We start from the raw sequence: 19,439 nt of genomic DNA, 5'->3' as shown, positions 1-19,439 counted from the left end.
CCAGCTCCCATCTCCCTACCCCTTTCTTATTTTCCCTTCCTATACGCTGGGAGCCAGGGGGAACAGGAGCCTACTGCCCCTCCCCGTCACAGACATAGATTGATCTAGATAACACCGTGACACAGCAATTCCTCCTCTGTATACGCTCCCTTGAAGTACTGCAAGGCCACAACGAGATCTCCCCAGAGCCTTCTCTAAGCTAAACAAGCCCAGTTCCCTCAACCATTTCTCACAGGAGAGCTGCTCCAGCACCCTGACCATCTTAGTGGCCTCTATATTCTTTCAATATACGTACACACGATGGCGAGATTGTGACACAACAGGATATATAGTTTATAAGAGTTTATTAAAAGTTGTTGTTGTTTAGGGAAATGGGGAAGGGAAGTCGGGTGATAGAAAAGAGATAGGAAATAAAAGCAAAGAGTCTTTGTAGAAAGCAAGAGAGAATTAGTCACCACTGGGTTTCCAGCATGACTCGTAGTTCAGATGTTGATCTTCAGTAGAGATGGTTGTCAGAGGGAGCAGGGAAGCATCTGTTTGCATCTTGCCTTCACAAGATACAATGGTTCCATCCCCAGATCTCCCATACCAAGATGGAGTCATTTGGTCACAGGCCGGATCTTCCACTGGTAAGCTCTCTCCAACGTGACACTGACTGCCACAAGGAAACAGCCACCTCTGGCCTCCTAAATAGGTCTCAGAGTCTTATTGCTCACAGGATGTGAGCTTGCAGCCAAAACAAGAGAAGGGTTCGGACAAAGGTCTCTCTCAGCGTCCGAACAGCAGCAGTCTGATGTAGCGATCTTTCAGCTCCCTGAACTCACGCAGCGCTATGGAGTGGGCGTCCGGGTCCTCCTCCAGGTGCTGGAAGAGGTTGAGCGGCTTGGCGGATCGGAAGGACTGCGGCAGGACAATCGTGCTGTGCACCGACTTGCTGCCAAGGAAGAAGTGGTTCAGGCATTTCTCATCCAGGCAGAAGCGCAGGTACCGCAGGAGATTCTCCATCCGATTCAGGAAATACTTCCTGCGCCACTTCTTCAAAGGGATGATGGCCAAAGTGTGGAGGACAAGAGTCTTGATGACATAGGTGGAAAAGCCCATGCCCACTAAGATGCTGGCAAGCAACGTCAGGCAGTGCAGGTGGGAGCTGTCCTGTCCGGTACTCCTGGCCGTGTGCTGGAAGAACTTCTTTTCTGCCACAGCGCAGCTCTGTGGCCATGTTGTGCTGGGTGTAAAGCCGGCGTCTGTGTTCTGGCTGGTCAGGTAGATGTCCGAGTATTCTTGCTGCACCCCGAACAGCAGCTCGACGAGGACTTTTTCCCCGCTGGAGGCTTCTGTCAGCTGGAGCTTGCAGGAGCGTCTGGAAGGCAGCACCTTCAGGCTGTAGGCGTGCGCGTGGTGGGTGGTCTTCCAGATTGCTGCCACCTGTGCGGTGAACCAGGTGACAGTTCTCTCCACATCCAGGTAGGAGTCAGTGCAGAGAGTCTGTAGCAGGCTGGGGTCCTGATTTTGGCTCAGCTCTTCCTCATGGTGGTGGAGGAAGCACAGCACATTCCCCAGCTGCTTCTCCCTTTGGCACATGCACTGAAGCTCCACGCGGACGCGGGAGTTCCTTGCCAGCCCGTGCCCTTCATCTCCCAGCTCCAGGAGGAAGGTGTGCCCGGGGGGAGGCTCTATGGGCACGAGCAGGCAGTACACATTGTCCCACTCCCGGGGACTCCAGCCTTCAAAGGCACTGCCCACCCCAATGGCGGGCTGCAGCACCGGGAAGAAGCTGTTGGACCAGATGAATCTGAAGGTCTGCACGAGCTGGTCCATCAGCTCCTCCACTATAGGGCACCTGGTGGCCCTTCCTTCCACCTTTTCCAGGGCACGCCTTGTGAGAAATTTTGTCAGTGCTGAATCTTTGAAGTCTTCTTCCTCGTCATCCTCCTCTTCTTCCTGTTCCTCCTTTTCCACCAATTCCACCTGCTCCTGCTGTTCTACCTGCTCCTGCTGTCCGCCCTGTTCCACCTGCTCCTCCTGCACCTGCTGTTCCTCCTGTTCCACCTGTTCCTCCTGCACCCGTTCCTGTTCCTCCTGCACCTGCTGTTCCTCCTGTTCCACCTGTTCCTCTTCCTCCTGCACCTGCTGTTCCACCTGTTCCTCCTGATGTTCCTCCTGTTCAACCTCTTCCACCTCTTCCTCTTCCTCTTGCTCCGCCCCCGATGCCTCCTCCTCGCCACTGGAGCTGTCATTTTCACTGCTGCTTTCATCATGCTGGCTCATTTGTATGGACTGCACCATGTTCCAAAGGAGCAACAGAATCAGCCCCACATTGAACCAGATCTTCCAGTAATCCAGCAGAGCAAAGAGCAGAGATGACATGTCCACCCAGCTCTGCTGCTCATTCCTCTGCTCAATCTCGTGCTGCGGAGGTATCATGTGCTTTTGCAGATCAACCTCGCGCCGCTGTACGTTCTCGAGCATGAGCACATCAGTATTGACACTGACACTTAGCGCCCGCACCAACAATGCGAGAACAAACACCAAAGCCATGATCTGCAAGAGATGGGAGAGAGGGGCTCAGTGGGGCTGGGAGGGAGCGGGGCCAGGAGCCGCATGGCCCTGTGCTCAGGTAGGAGCAGTGGGTACGAGGGAGCTGGGTGGCAGCAGGGACCGAGGCCAGTGCTGGCAGGGACAGTTCCAAGCACTGCCCGTGGTGCTCCCACAGGGGCCGGTGTTTGCACCACATCCCTCGTCCAGCCCGACCTTCCCCTGCTGCTGCACTCACCATTGGCCCAGGTCAAAAATGCAGCAGCGCTGCCTGCCTGTGGCCCTAAACCCATCCCCTGCGTTGTGATGCAATGCATTCCTGCTGATGTCACAAATGGGCTGCCCGACTCCACCCTTCTCAGCTGCCCAGGGTGGGCACATGGCCACTGAGCCACGGCACTGCCTCAATTTGGAGGCATATCTCTGGACAGAGCTCCTGGGGACGCTCTTTACTAAGCAGGTGGGAGCTGCCCGGGCCTTTCTTTAAAATAAAATGGGGTGGTATTTCCCATGGATGCTGTGCTCCTCATGTGCCACCCCACAGGTTATGTTCCAAACACACTGTCCCTGGAAAATCATTTGGACAGAAAAGGAAAATCAAAACTACTGCTCCTGAGGAAACATAAGAATTTGCAGCATATGCAGAAACTCATTTTAGTGCTGAAATGCCACAGAGGGAACAAAGCTGAAGATCAGTGCCGGTCATGTCAAAGTCTCAGCACCTGACATCACACAGCCCTTTGCTGATTGCTCCCTCAGCCACCGGTGGTCTGAACGTCCTCTGAGCAAAAGGCCAGATGGCTCGATCCAAGCAGCTCAAAGGGGCTCTAACAATGATGATTAGGATGCCCACATGTGCAGCAGCCTCTTCAGCTGCATGGGCTCTGGCTCCTTTGGGTGAGCTTATGCTGTAGAGAAAACAGCAGGAGCAACTGCTGTCTACCCCATGTTGCAAAATCACATGTGCACGAGGCAGGAATATTTCTCAAAGGCCAACAGAGAAAGGCTTGGCTGGGAGCCTGTGGGTGTTGAACCAAGGCAGCCCTGCAGGCACAGAGTGGTCTGGTAGGTAAGGAGACAGCCCTGTAGGACAGGAGCGTGATGGCAGCTGTCAGACCAGCTGTGCTTCACCTGCATACCTTGCTGCCTGCAGCACAAGGCTCCCAGCCATGGCTGTATTGACTTCTGGGAGGTAAGGCCAGAGTCACCTCCTGAAGCCAGGGGAGATCCCAGATCAACAGGGTTGGAAGTCATTTGAACCTCACGAGATCCCCTAGACCAAATCCCCTGCTACAGCAGGTTCCCTAGTGTAGGTTTCTCCACAGAAGATAATCGCTCTTCTTCTCTGTTTCCAGTAACAAGGATATCAATAAATATTATTAACCAACAGAAGCTGTGTAACCCAGTGAAACAGGACCTAATCTTTCCTGAATCCGAATTCAGCATTCAGATTTCTGTACTTCACCAGTCTCTGGGTGTCTGTTGTTTCCTGCATTTGGCGGAGCCTTGCAGCCGGAGCTCCAGGCTGGTGCCTTCCAGTGCCAAGCAGTGCAACTACAATGGGGGGCAAGTGGGAAGCCAGTCATCATGGTAACACTGGAGCACTTCTGACATCCTCCTCTCCAGATCCTCCTCTCAGGCATGTTAAACTTGACTCTGTGCTTATCTCAGGTCACTGTGCTTAGCGAAGGCCTTTACCAAAACAGTGTTGGAAATGTCAGTGAAGCAGCTCCTCAAACTGTTTGTATCCTGTTCCCCTTCTGCAATCTGGTCAGCCTCCACATGTGAGGCTTTGCTGCTGCTGCTCAGAGAATCACCAATGTGGGTTCCTCTGTAGGCAAACCAGTCAAAGCCCCTTGCATTATGCATCTATCCAGTGCACCCTCAATAATTTTGCACATGACAATAAACTTCCAATCTCTACTTTTTGCATTTCAGGTAAACAACTAAACTGAATACTCATTAACAACCAAGAAATAAATCCGGACAAGCACTTGAACTGCACACTCACAGGTGAGCACTCACCACAGTGTGAATGCAGACTGTGTGCACAACTGAGACAAATGTAGTTTGCAGCCCTGGAAGGAGGATGCTCTCCACTGGTTCCCATCATTTATTGCTCAATTTCCCTCAAGTGAGACAACGGAGACAAAATCAGCTCTGTATGCAGAAACCAGGAGCTGTCTATTAATGTGCTTGATTTTCACTAACCTGAAAATCATGCTTATCTTGTTCAAGTTTTTATGCAGGTCTTACTTCATATTTTTGAAAGAAATCTTTCTATGAAGTCACAAAAAACCTGTGATTTTTTGTCAGAAGTACTTTTCTAAACAAAACAGTGATGACGTATTTCCAGTTCTTCTCCAGTCAGTTCACACATGGCCTAGTGCATCCCCTCCAGTGGTGCACTCCCCATGTGAGACAGAAATGCGATGAGAAATGTCATTAAGTGTCATTGTGTTGTTATAAACTGTGAGGTCTGGAGGCTGCCACGTGGAAGCACCTCTGATTGGGAGTGAGACACTGAAGGAAGCTCTCATTTTGAAGGGCTTTTATCCAGTTACAGTGGGCTCATAGTTTCTCTGATGATGAAAATATAATTGAGGAAGGTGCTCCTGTCAGCAAGACTGATGCTAAAGTGCTCCCAAGCTTGGAAAGTGTTTTATTGTTTTTCTGTTGTTATTGTAGCTTTAAAAGACAAGAACGGGAGAGATGGCCAGCAATTCTTTTTGTTGAGTTTGAACTTGTTCTTGGTTGTGGCTGAGGCTCCTTCTTAACAGTTCGGGTTTAGTTCTAACAATGAAACTTTTAAATAATAGACATTTTTCAAACCATTCACAGTGCAGGCTGAGTTCAACTCCCTGGGAAGCCATCTGTGCAAAATCATGTGTGAAGGAATACTAAAAGTAAGTTTGCTTTTTCAGGCAGAATGTACTGCATAAAGCAGTCTTTAAAGCAGCCCATGCCTATGAGATCACACAAGTCATCTCAGCCTCATGCAGAAAGCACACAGTGAGGGCACGGGGCAGTCTGACCTCTACGCCTTTGGAAATTGAAAGGATTCACTGAACTTCTCCTCCAGAGAAAAGAGAGCTGTTGTTCCTTTTAAAGACCTATTTTATTTCTGAACCACAACACATCAGACCACGACCCAGCATCTGCCTTAAGATATCAAAAGTAGTTTTGATTTCAGGTGAAATCAAATTTCACCTGAAATTTCAGGTTTTCCTTTTCTCATTCTAAGTGTGTAAATGCAGCACTGGCTGCTGACTGCCCGTGCTATGCTAACTTGTTTCAGAGATAATAGAGGTTTCTTCCATGAACACTGAATCTTATTTGCTGACTATTTCCAGTGGAGCACTCAGGAATATTTCTTTTAGTTTTCTTAAAAAGATAATCAAGAATATACAGATGTGCTCACAGTCTAAGTTGAGTTTGTCTCTATACTGACATCTTAATGCCCTTTTTTCCTGAAATCATGTTTCTTTTGACACCTGTCTGAGAACTGATCAGGGATGAGGGGAAGTCAGAGTTGCACCATGGTGATGCCACAGTTTTCCCTCACATTAACGCTGCACGGGAGAGTTGGTGGAGACAACTGCGGGGTGCTGAGCTGGGAGGAGGAGGAGGGGGAAACGGCACCTGCTGAGCCTTCTGTGCGCTGGCTGTGCTGTGCTGGGGCTGCATGGACTGCAGGCACTGGCTGCTGCCTGCCTGCACGGGCTGCTGGGGGAGCATGGAGCTGAGCCCAGGCAGTGCCCCATCAGAGCAGCCAGCCCATCCCTGTGGGATCGGATGAACCTTTACTGCTTTGCAGTCTCTATGGGCTGAAAACAATCCTGATATAAATAATTTATATGAGAATGTTGTGGAGACAGATTTTCAGTTGTTTTCATTCATTCTCAAAACATGAAATGGTAAATGAGATAGATTTGCTCATCTACACAACACTGCTCTCCTTCACTCTCAAGCCCAGACCAGAGAGGCAGGATGACCTTCTAAGAATCACTGTGGCCCCCCAGGACCAGCAGAGGGAATCCCTCCCAGTGCTGCCTTCTTTTATCACAACCAGAGCAATGTAATCACCGAGGTCTGCTCCTCAATCTGCATGTGGTGCTCATCTCAGTCAAAGAATGTCTGTGGAAGGTTGGCTTTGATTTTTTGTGTGGATTGCATCAATGACAGGTTGGACTCCAGACTCAGTGGGATCATTTTTCATTGTGCTCCTTCCTCTGCAAATCTTCCAAAAATGTTGGTTTCTGCTGAGCTAGAGGAAGGAAGGAGTTCAGGCCTCCTTTACTTTGAACTAATTCTGAATTATTCTTCCATGAAAGTGGGTGATGAAATAAAACCTTCAGTATATGCAAAAACAAAACAAACAAAGCAACAAATGCTTTACTGTCTTTGCATCCTCTAGTTGTATATAGCTGCATCTTGAGAAAGATGAAAGGAACCCAGTGCCTGAATACCACAGTAAACACAGCAAACATTCCCTTCAGTTTGAAAATAAATTCCAAACTCATGGGAGCGGAGCATTTTTCTCAGCACGTTCCTAATTTATCGAGAGCACTAAAATCAATAAAACTATTTCTCTTCAACTTGGAAGCAGACCCAGAGCTCATGAGCATTTGTCTAATTTTAAATAAAAAAGCAAGATCACTTTTCACGTGCTTAGTTTACCCAGAAAATACTGTGTTAGCTCAATTCAATACATCTTTAGGACACCGAAGCAGTCTTCAATGTGTCTGTTTTCTAGTGGAGAAAAATGGAAATTCTTTGATCAAGAAAAAAGACCAAAGTTGCAAAAACTGACCAATAAAACCATTCCAACGTAAATCACATCATTGGATGCACTGGTAACATACATGTAAAAATCTGGGAAAGCACCATGTGAGGATCACTTTTAGGTAACATTTGTGTAATTCATAGGATGAGTTTTGCATGTATCAGCTTTCTATAAGTATTCAGTTAATTCAGGTATTCATGAGGCTTCCTAATGAAGCATGGAATTTTAAGTTAACATTGCAGGGTATTTTGAGACAGGATATTCAGAACTGAAAATCTCAAATATTTGTATCTGGGAATGGGTCCTGAAAGTCCTATATAGATTGAAACAAAAACAAATTGAAGACTGGTACATGTTTCTTTCATAAAGACACATAGTGAAATCATAGAAATAGGACTCCTCTATTCCAGACAAGACTGATTCTGTAATGGCAGAAGTTATTCAAGCCAGAGAAATATCAAGAAGAAGAATGCTAGCAGCATTTAACCAGCAGTATATAACCAGAAATCCGAGAGCAAGGAATATGGAAGTAAAGATGTGCAATATAAAGGTCTCCATCAGACTAACTCATTTAAAAATCTCACATTATTATACTTGATCTACATTCATAGAAATAGAAGGTGTCTTAGGACACATTGTTCCTGTAAGTTTTTTGTGTATCATCTTTGCATCATTCTGAGAAGTCTGTTCCCAGGCCTGCCTGCTTATTTGCTTTGCTCGTTCTTCACTCTGGAATAGATGTAACCCTAATTGAAGTCTTGGGTCACCCTCTCCTAAACCTGAAGCAAATGAAGAATAGAAATATTTATTTTCTTTCAAGGTGTTGGTTCTTATACAGCATTTTGAACTCAGCGTCACAAAGAAACACAAGTATTTCATCAGGCAGTTGTTTTTTAGAACTGCCCTTGGCCTACACTGTCTGCGGTCAAGTGAGCTTCACATTCATCATTCACAGCACACAGTCATTGGTTTTCCTGGTACTTTGCAAGTGCATGGGGAGACACTGTTCCTGATCTGAGTTCGCAGCCTAATGAAAGACAAAATAACAGAGACACTTGTGGCATTCAGAGTACAGGATTGAATTATGGGAGAATAACACACATCACATTCAAAAGTGTTTTCCTGGCAATGTCTGTTCAGAGGAGAATGTGAAAATTTGCTTTCACTGAATCTGAGAAGAAGAGGAAATACCATAATATATTTTCTGCAGATGAAAATGATTTTACAGTGGTTTGCAGATTTTGTGTAATTAATCTGGAAATGGGTTTAGAGTTACAGTATGTCCAGTCTGGCAAATTATGGGGCTCAGCCCTCACATGAGCCAGAATTCTTGCCTCCCCAGTGCTATAGGCTCTGTTTAGGGTTCCCACTTTGTTGTGAGAAGACCTACTGAAATTTTTGTCTCTGATCTCATTCATAAGAAGCTTCTGACAGTGGGGTAGAACTGCCTGCACAGGCTAACCATGGTGTTGCCTTATTTGGCAAGGCTACAGGCAACAGATGAGTTCAAAAGAATTCAGGCAGGCAAACTCTTTGATCCCAAACCTTTCCCTCACAACAAGGGAACCCCTCATGCCAATGGGAGACCTGCTGTGCCTATCAGAGACATTTCACTGCCTTCATCTTCACATGGAGTCAATAGAAGCCAAAACTGGAGCACAGGACTTCACCACCTCTTGTAAAAGTCTCATTTTGTTATGACCCTCAGTAAATTTCTCATCTACTTCCCTCCCTTCCGTCTACTCGGCCACATCTGTATGTACCCTCTATGATCTTGGTTTGCTTTCACTGCTCCTCTGCCATTCCCCCTTTGCTCCTCACATTTGTCTGGTTCATTATTTTGCATCAAAATTACATGCATTAATCCCTCTTATTCTAAATATAATCCTATAACTGATCCTATTTGCCTTTCCTATCATAATTCATACTTCCACCAGCTGGAAAATTACTTTACAAGCAATACAGACTGACTTTCATCTGTTTTATACCAATGACCAAACACTTGCAAACTTTGTCCCAGCTGTTTCCAGTTAGTTTGATTCCCCAAAAACACAGCACAGTGGAGAGTGATGGATTCCTCTCACAAAAGCCCACTGAATAATCAGCTCATCAGCATAAGGAATGAATGGGCAATTGATTCCCTGCCAGCCCATCTCTTCCATGTATTTCTCAACTAATAATCAAGCTTGGCATTGTTTATGCCATCAGCTATTTACATCTCCCTATTTCCGTACTCACCTCTGCACTCTGTCATTGCCTGAATGTGTTTAGATCCAGCTACTGCCTTGAATTTTCATCTTACAACTGTCTACCTGAGCAAGTTAATTCCCATTTGCCCTATGGTCTCTGCTCAACTTTTACACTTCGATTTTTTATAATGCCTACACTAACCAAGTCCTAAATGTACTGTTAGTAACTCCATTAGCCACAGAAACTGCTCATATGAAAATCTCTGAAAAACTCCCCTTGGAATCCACACTTAATCTCCTATCCATCTTCTGTTATATCGACTGTGAATCTAAAAGCCAAATAAGTAAATTAACTTCTGTTTTTCAAAAATAAAAAACAAAGCAACAACAAAGAATTAACATAGGATCCACTGTCTGAAATTTGGGTGGTGCTTTCTATTTCTGATTTCAGCTAGATCTGTTATTCCAAAATGAATCTGATGAAACTGACAGTTATGAGGGAAAAGTTGGGCTCATATGTCTGTTTCCCAAGTCAGAAGGAAAATAATTCTGCTTTAGAAGAAGAATTAACAGGTGCCTCCCATCATTTGCTTATTGAAGCACTTACTAAATCTCAGCAGTATCTGACAGTATAAATGGTTACTCCAGTGTGCTAACAGGAGACCAGGGGCTATTTCCTTTGTCCCTTCCAGTTTCAACATCCATCTGCTCCTCGTGCCTACAAGATCCCCTGGCACTGGGCAAAGCCCATTGCAGTTAAAGTGTGCCAGGTGCTTTGGGCAGGACCTGAGGAAACTGGGAATTCCTGTGTTTTGGAAGAAGTACAAGAGAATGACCAGCAAGGTTTTTTGGTGGACTTGGGCCTGACAGCAAGGGATTCCATCTGTACAAGCTTCAGTCCGTGACAGCCTGGTAGGTCACATTAGATTCACAGAACAAGAAATTCAACACATACATGTCTGACATTTTCAGTAGGATGAAGGGCTAACATCTTTTTTATAACTAAAGATACAAACTGTTTCTGAAACTGTCTACTGCTACTGCTTGTGGACAGTCACTGCAATTTTCACTTTAAAACAGTTGTTGTGAGTAACTTCCTTGCTGAGCCAGATGGCACAATACTTGCATCATTTCATTCAACAATGCGGTGATTTATTCATTCATTTTTTAAGCTATCAAGCCCAGGAAAAAAATACCTCAGTGCTTTAGCTCCTGTGTTTTTGTTTCACTGCTCTATATGCAAACCTATGGAGCAATATGATGTGAGTTGCTCTCAGGCCACTGATTCCTTCCAGCTCCATATGTGTTGTGCCAAGAATGTTAAAACTGCTGAAAAGTGTATGTTATGGTAGTAAGGGGCACTGGATAAATGTTTCTCTTCTCACACTCATTAATTAGGCTAATATTGTATCTAAAGAAATCATATGTAGTATTTAAAGAAACAACAAAAGAAAACTATAAAACTGATTTTGGCATGAAAGGATGCACATCCTGAGACCATTCTTAACAAAGTGCAGTTTGTAGCACACTGCAGGACTGAAGATGCAGCAGACCCTCATAGGCAAAGCTATGTGTAATGGTCACTGCTGGAAGGGCAGCAGGAGAAAAGGAAGATGAAGACATTACTGGACAAGAACAGGCTGTTACTTGGTGAGACACAAGGAAGTTGCATTGAGTGGAAGTGGTAGTGGGTGTGTGTGTCAGTACAAAATCATACAGCCCATCTTGTGCCAGACACCAGCGCTGCTAAGTGCAGCATCTGAGTGCTTTCTACTTCAGTGTTTATAAAACCAAATAATGTGATCTACCAAGGAATAGCAGAGAACTTACAGCCACAGGCCTTCTGTGGAAGGCTGGAAATTTGCTTTTGACCATCTGCAGAGGCTTCTGGGCTTTAGGGAGGTGCAGACAAGGTAATCAAAGGACAGAAAGACAAAGCTTGGCTTTGGGCACATACCCAAACTTTCACAATATTCCTGGGTAAATTAAAGGGAAAATACACTCCTAAGGTAAGGGCTTGTGAACTGTTCTGCACCCAAAATTACTTTCTCAGAGAGGAGTCCAACCCTGCAAACATAGTGCAGAATTAAAATGCTTAAACAACCATTACAGCAGAGATGTGAATATGCTCCTGTAATTATATAGCTGTTTGTTCATTAAAGGAGAAATTTAATGCAATTAAAATATTTACAATCCTGCACACTAAAATCCAAAACAAAATTAGTTTGTACCAGAGATGCAGGCTGTGTTGCCTCCCCTCCAAACTGGCCTTTAGATACCAGAGCTTACAATGCAGAACTTTCCATCTTCAGATGATGTAATCCAGAGTTAAGAACTGAGCTGGTGACTGAAGGGTCCCTAATAATCTTTAAGATATCAGATTCATGCCAGGCATGCCGTGTAAAGTTCTTGGGATCAGAAACCAAAGGAGAAAGGACCCTGGGACAGCCACACAGAAGGGTCACTGGAGCTGCACTGCTTGCTGTGTCTGTGTTCTTTCAGACTGGCACATGGCTATGTGGGATGGGAAGACATGCTGCTCAAACTCTTGCCCTTTTGCGCGCTCCCTGAGGGCTGGATCTCTGAGATTAAACATTTGCACTTCTCTCTTCAAATGAAAACGTAACAGAACAGCCCAAAGGCCATCCCTACCAAGAGTGCAAAGTGCAGACACAGAGAGGCACAGAACCACAGCAGACAGATGTGAATGCAAGCTGCGAGCAGCACATTTCAGATCCAGCTGCAAGGAGAATAGAGAAGCACTGCAAGAGCACGCTCCTCTCCCATACAGATAGCTCACTGCTATATTGGACCTGAATTTACATGCCATTTCACTGCACCTCAGCCTTCTCCTTGCCTGTTGTTACCAGCTTGCCTGTGTCACTCACTACTGTGGGGGGAGGGGGGAGGTGGGGGAGAGAGGGGAGGCGGGGGGGGGGGGGGTGGTACACCCTTGCGGACTTTCCTTTTCTTATTGAGGTACCTGTAGAAGACTTTCTTGTTCTTCTCATCAAGTTTAGTTCAAGCTGGGCCTTGGCTTTCCTGACTACATCCCTACACAAGCATCCTCATACTCCTCCTACAGGACCTGTCCCAGTTTTTACTGCCTGTGCATTTTCTTCTTGTTCTCCAGTTTGACAAGCAGGTCCCAGTACAGCTATGCTGGTCTCTTACCTTCCTTTCCTGACTTGCTATACTTGGGGATGGAGAGGTCTTGTGCTCTGAGGAAAGCATCTGTAAAGCTTTCTCTCATTCTTCAGCCATCAGAAATCATCCAGTGAGTGCAAGTAATGAGGATGACATGGTGCATGTAGAAAATGTAATTGGCAAAGCTGAGGGGACAGAGAAATGTGAATGAACCTTCAGTACTTTCCAGCAAGAGTGGCTTGGTATAAGATCTGCTCTTCGCCAAAGAATGCAGGGCAAGCTGAGGAAAAGCTGGAACGACAGCTTGGACAGTTATAGTATTTAACTTTATTCTAACGCTCATTACTCATGGAAAACTTAAATGAATAGCACACTGAAGGCTGCACTTGACTTAGATGAAGTGGATGTAACTAAAGCATCTCAGCTACATCGTTCAGACTGAATGTATGGTAACAGGAAATCAATTAATCTCCACCAATATTTGTTCTTTTTAGTGTGAAACTGCTTTAATGAACTCATTGTGAGTGGTCAGTCACCACTCACTCTGGAAGAGCCTCACACATTTGATAAATCACCGTACTTTTAAAATTCATGTTGGAAAAGTGACAAATGTTGAAGATGAATTGCTTGGCATATGTGATCAGCTAATGAAATATCTTCCTCATCCCTATTATTTAATTCATTTTCTGCTGTTTTTCCCAATTAGGCAGTAGTCTTCTGCCTTTGGCTCTGAGTCCAGAAGCAAGCCTGCCATTATCACTTGTCAACATTTAATTTGTATGCAAAAAACTGCTTTAGTGGAGGTGGCAGTCACCTAATTTTTACCTGGTACTTTCTGTAGTCATTAAAGTGTTTGAAATGAATAAAAGCCACCAGCAGCCCAGGGTAGGTCCTTCACTGCAAACAACATGGGATAAGGGAGCCCATTGCTTGATGGAGCAGCTACAAAGGTGTGTAAGGGAGTCCCTGTCAGCTGCATGAGGCACACCTACACTGCTCCAGGCAGAAGTCAGTGTATAGAAGGGAGAACTGAAATGCATGGAGTCTCTAATAAGATAATAATTAAAAAGAAAAAAACAACCAAGCAACCAAACAAAAGAAAGAAAACCACTGAAAAACTGAAAAACACCACAATCTTGGGCCCACGTCACTGTCTGAAGCTTCATACCAGCTGGAACATTTGCAGCCAGATAGGCAAAGGGAAGCTCCGTGATTGCACTTGTTTTCTTTGGTGTCAGTTTTCTCATTTCCTCACGCTGCTGAATTTTGTGACTGCACACAGGCAGGTTTTGGTACATAAGGAGAAGGTAAGTGTAGCTTCTGCTTGTTGCAACACAGCCCACGATAGAACAGATGTGAAAGAGATTAGAAGGGGGAAGAGTGGGTGAGCTTGTGCTCCTGCCTTGCAAACAGAAGGTGCCAGCAAAGCCCCACTGCTCTGCTGGGCAGCAGGGCTGCCAGATGTACCCACACCAGTGGTTGTCTGGCTGACACACCCCAGGGTTGGTAGGAGGGTCATCGGTAATGTAGAGAGCAGAGAAGAGGGGATTACTTTGGAGCAGATGTTTACACCTTTCCATCTTACCTCTTCTCATTGCTTTCATTTGCATCACCTGCAGGAGCTGCCTCATCCCCACTGGAGCCAGTTTCACCACTGGGGATGATTATAGGGCTCTTATCAAGTACATGCAAACCACTTCTCCAAAGCAGGCATAGAGAGTGCTGATGACACCCTGATGAGAGACAAGGAGTATGGGTCATGACTATTGTCTGTGGGCAGCTCTGGCTGCACCTTCCTGAAGAAGGAGCAGAGGTTACCCACAAGTACTAACTGGAGGCGAGAGCTACAACAGATAAAACCTGGAATGCCTCACCTGGTAATCAGGTGGCTTTTCTAAGAAGGAGGTCAGGTGTTGCATGATTATGGTGATGGATGTAAGAGTGCTGCACAGCACCCCAGCTCAGGGAGCAGCAGCATGGCAGAAGCTCATTTACGTCCTCTCAGTCATAAAGCTTTGTTGTTGTTGTTATTGTTGTTGGTGGTGGTGGTTTATTTCCCCCTCAGAAAAAATGTAGTAATCCAAGCTTGCCTTGACAAAGTCCTTCAGCCTTATCTTCCACACGTTATCACTGTTTGGAGGTCTGTGCTGGGAGAACAATGTCCTGAACTACTTAGCAGCAGGGAGGCACCCACTGGCTCTCACCTGGCCTGCCCCAGAGGAGGACTTGTTTCCTGGTGTTTCTCATTTAGAGCCAAGGGAAGAGATCTGAGTCCCTCAGGCAAGAGATGGCTATAAGAGATGGGAGGCACTGCAGCAAGACAGGACAAAGTGCACTAAGCTTCCCAACAGAGAACTTAGTGGTGGCAGAAGTCACCAGTGTAGGAGAACTTTAAGGAAAAGTCAGTGCCCTGTTTTCCAGCAGTGGCTGTTCTGAGGACATCCCCACGTGTTTTTTCCTCTCTTCATGCAAGTGACAGGAAAGGAAATAGGTAGTCAAACACCTTATGAAGATAGCCTAAGATTGGGAGAAAAAGATGATTAATATATATATACATATATATAATAAATGTTAATTAAAATATTAATAAGGAAAGACTTCAGTCATTCATGTATAAATGAAAAGATAGTACTGTGGGCATGACATGGGAGCAAAGCAGAGCTCTGACCCCCAGCATGTACCTCACACTCATCCTTCTCTGAGCACACAGCAGCAATCTTTGCAATTTGTGTGGCCATAATTATATTCTCAGTATCTCTCCTTAAGCTGTCTTTGACAAGTCATTTATATTTTGCCTGCTTCCATGAGCTTTTATAGAAAAAAATGTTGGCAGGCAGCTCTCTGCTATCCTGCCTGTCTCTTGTCTGTCTGATGACTGATTTCCAGTGGGAGTCAGTTTTGATACTTGAAAGGATCCAGACTGTTATTACTGCACATGTGAGTGGTGCGATGGAGGTGTCTGACAAACGCAGACGGGTATTTGAGTGAAGGGTTCAAAGGCTGAGGGAAACCACTGTCCAGTGCCTTGTGTCTCTGCATCAGACAGATAATGGAGCAAAGGCAGCACCAGAGGAGCACAATCAAGTGAAGGGAAAACAGCACAAACTGAATATTTCAAACAAGCCAGCAGAAATAGTAAATTCTCTGAGGACTGAAAAATACAACACACGATGGGACAAAAAGAACTGATCCTGATGTATGTATCTAGGCAAAAACCTCTCCAACGGGGAAAGAGTGTGCCCCTGATCTGCACTAGTATCAAGACTTTGGGCAGACAAAATTGGGTGGATACTACAGAAAAGGGAAAAAAATCACACCTGGTCCAATAAACAGTCTGAAGCCAATGTGAGGGCTGTTGGCAGCTTGATGTGTGCTCAGACTGGGCTTAAGATGAAGTTTGTAGGTGGGTAAACAGAACCACCCTCAGCTGAGGACCAGGCACTGGTGAGAGTTTAGAGATGAGCTCTGCCAGGACAAACACCATGCATGGAGCCGGGCAGTGTCAGCTGGTTACAGGGCATGCCCACGTTGCACTGCTCAGGGCCCAGTTCCAGCTCAGAGCATCGTGAGCAACATGTGCAGATCTTGCACAGGACAGCTGTTTTTTCTGGAAAACACACAAAGGTTACGCAGTTTGCACCCTCAGCCGTGGCCCCCCCGTATCTCATTGCTTATGTCAAGCACACAGCTGGGCTGATACAGCACTCACATTATTGCTCACAAACTGCTGAGGGGAAGGCACGTCAGATGTGAGGCAGTGCTGTGCCCTCAGCAGCCAACAGCTGTGAGCCATGAAGGAACTCACCTCTTGTAGCCAGGTGGGCAAACACATTTCAGGGAGCCGGGGGAAGGATAACAGCCATGTCTTGAGGCACTGAATGCACAGGGAAATGCCACTCATATGTGCAAGGAGTCATCATCACAGTGAGGCACTGTGCTTCCTCACCACAAAACCAGTCCTGAAGCCTGACTCTGCTGTGACAGTGGTGGTGCATGGTGTGATCCTGGCATTGAGTGGGCAGAGCAGTGAGTGGGGATGGCACTGTGCAGGAGCGACCCAAGGAGCTGTGCCCTACAGCAGAGCTGTGCAGGCAGTGCTCTGCAGGTTGGGGAGAGGTCTGTCTTGGCCTTTTTGTCATCAGTCCCAAGCAGGTACTTCCTTTGCTGGGCTTGTTACAGCAGGTGAATTATTTCTGGGGGTAACTACTCATTGTCATGTTCTAGTACATCTTGTCAATTGACTTAATTGATTTATCAACTAACTTAGTTGATTCAGGTGAGGGTTGGCCTCTTCTCCCACATAACTAGCAATAGGACAAGAGGGGCTGGCCTCAAGTTGCACCAGGGCAGGTTCAGGTTGGATGTCAGGAAAAAAATATTCTCTGAATGAGTGGCACTGGAATAGACTGCCACGGTGATGGAGTTACCTTTCCTGGAGGCAACATGTAGTGCATCACTAAGGGACATAGTTCGGTGGGGAAATATTGGTGGTGGATGGATGTTTGGGCTGGATGATCTTGGAGGTCTTTTCCAGCCTTGGTGGTTCCATGATTCTATGATTTTAACTTTTTAATTTTTTTTTTCTCACAGTTGGATTTGTTTACCAGTTTTATCAGTGCAAGCTGTTTCCAGGGTGCTCATGGATCACACATGCAGCCATCCCACCCAATCCTCCCAAACTGTCCCAAATCCACCCTGCTCCAGAACCATAAAGCAGAACAGGATTCCCTTAAACTGTTCCATGTTTTGATCTGCAGAAGTCTTTCGGGCTGCTCATAACATCTTTCCACTGTTCTTCGAACAAAGAGAAGAAAATTTTCCTAAGATCAGGAAGTCCATAAGAGTTAAACAGCCTTGCAGAAGAGACACATCATCCCATCCTAACACAGAGACAAATGCTGTCAGAGCCTTCATTAGCACTCTGCTTTGTTTTTCACTAATCAAGTCAGTGTGAACGATGCTGCTCATGATTGTGCTTGATTGTATTAGTGTTACAGATTGAACAGTCCATTTTTTAATCTGCAGAAAGCAGCAGCATTATTGCTGAACTATATTTAGAGATTTTATAGATAGCATGCTCTGTTCTCTTACTGCTTCCTTGTAATAGGATATTACATGTAGAGCCCCAGGGAAAAGGAAATGTGCCCTACACAGGTGGCTGCGAGGTAATTTTGCATGATGAGCATGTACATTTCTGAGTCATCAGTCATTTCACATCTTCCTGTCTGACCAAAGACCATGATGGTTCCATACAAAAACACTGTCACCTCGGATGTTGGTACAGATCCTGCACAGTGGTGGGGGTTGAGGCAGAGCCTGGCAGATGCTAAAGCCCAGAACCCTCTTCTGGAGATTGGTAAAGCCAGGTCAATAACGCAAAGGAGAAGGGAAATTTTATGATTTCTGGTGTAACTTCTAATAGTTTTATTAAACTGCGGGCAGTTTCAATGTCAGAAGGACAGAAGATTCTATATGCTCTCAACTCCTACATCCCCCACAAAGGTGATGAGAAGATTCTCTTAGTCCCACCTTTGTCAGGTGTCAGCAAGAAATAAGGTCAGTAACTGTGAAGAGAATAACCCTACTCTCATTTTAAAACTACTGTTATTTCTAATGGTACTTTCAGTTTGGTATTTTTGGATTCCTAAAATAAAATTAGGTAAGGTTGATAAGGAATGCACTCATAGGCTGCACAATCGCTGATAGAGGAAAAGATAATGCTCACCTCCATCACACTCTGACTTCAGTGCTGCTAAATAAAACCCAGAGGTGACACTATAGTTTTAAACCTCATAGACAAAATCACATTTTGTAAATCACATCCGCCTTGCCTGCACTTATACTATATCTAAATTAATGGAGACATTTTCTGCTCCAGCAGTAAAAAGTAATTTATACATCAGGCCTGAAGTTATAATTGCAGGCAAAAAATACGTGAGCACGGGAAGCAGATTTCTATGTAGCTTTAATCACCAGCCACGGTCCTTCGAGGCCACAGAGGCTTGAAGGTGATGGTGCAGCACCATTGCAGCCATAGCAGGATTTATGGGCAGCTCCACATGGTTTCCGAGAGTGGGGAGCAGAGCCCTGGCAGCCCCCTGGGGCACAACTGGAGCATCGGGGCCCCCACCCCATTCTGGCCCAGAGCTCTGGCCAGGGCTGCAGTGTCCCATGGGGAGGGCCTGGAGTGGAGGCACTTCTTTGTGGGAGGGATGGCTCTGACATCTCTCCTTCACTGATGGCCCTTTGGGGGGCTGCCAGGACAAGAACCCCACTGACATGGCTCTGTGGGACCCCCTGCACTGACCACCAAGCACCTGCACCACATCTGTATCACATCCTGCCCTAACACCAACAGTGTGTAGAGGTACAGGTGCCATGGGATGCAGAGCCATACCTAATGCAGCCATGAAGAGAGGGAAATGGAGCGTTTGCCTCACTTTTACAAGGCTCCAGCTGATCCCTTTACACTGAGTAAATTGGTATGTTTGATTCCTCCACAGGAAGGAGCAGATAAGGAGACAAACAAAATCAAAACAAATATGCACAGCCAGAGCAGTAGATTTGTTTGCTTTAAAGAATGGAGACCATGGTTAAGATTCTAGACTATGAAGCTACAGGATGCTTGCAATGACATTAGTTGAATGGTTCATACATTTGCTCCAGTGAGAGGTGGGTACTGACATGTGTGACTCCGGAAGGATGAAGGAAGATCTGGATCCTGCAGCTCAGCAGTGGAGTGGGGGGGGACAGACCCTCCTCAGCAGAACCTGCACACCCAC

General features: G+C 45.8%; 1 protein-coding gene and 1 long non-coding RNA gene across 2 annotated transcripts; one reads left to right on the top strand and one right to left on the bottom strand.

Annotated features, from left to right (window-relative positions):
* Window positions 1-423: 423 nt before the first annotated feature.
* LOC146759275 (inositol 1,4,5-trisphosphate receptor-interacting protein-like 1) lies at window positions 424-2,538 on the bottom strand. Its single transcript, XM_085510270.1, has 2 exons — window positions 1,969-2,538; window positions 424-1,932 (listed from the first exon to the last, which is right to left on the bottom strand). The coding sequence occupies exons 1-2, from the start codon at window positions 2,536-2,538 to the stop codon at window positions 769-771; spliced, it is 1,734 nt and encodes a 577-aa protein (XP_085366396.1). The 3' UTR covers window positions 424-768.
* Window positions 2,539-2,929: 391 nt separating this feature from the next.
* Window positions 2,930-5,692, top strand: LOC146759274 (uncharacterized). Its single transcript, XR_014932284.1, has 3 exons — window positions 2,930-2,995; window positions 4,474-4,548; window positions 5,460-5,692. It is a non-coding gene; the product is annotated as an uncharacterized LOC146759274 (long non-coding RNA).
* Window positions 5,693-19,439: the final 13,747 nt, after the last annotated feature.

This window comes from Coturnix japonica, chromosome 10 (assembly GCF_054131305.1).
Source record: "Coturnix japonica strain WE chromosome 10, WE-NBRP24, whole genome shotgun sequence".
NCBI lineage: Eukaryota > Metazoa > Chordata > Aves > Galliformes > Phasianidae > Coturnix > Coturnix japonica.
The sequence above is the reverse complement of the archived record's forward strand: the minus strand, read 5'-3'. Positions and strand labels throughout refer to the sequence as shown.

Coding starts and splice junctions, on each gene's coding strand:
- LOC146759275 (XM_085510270.1), bottom strand. CDS start 2,538: ATGGCTTTGGTGTTTGTTCTCGCATTGTTGGTGCGGGCGCTAAGTGTC. Junction 1,933..1,968: donor AGGTAGAACAGCAGGAGCAG/GTGGAATTGGTG, acceptor CAGGAAGAAGAG/GAGGATGACGAGGAAGAAGA.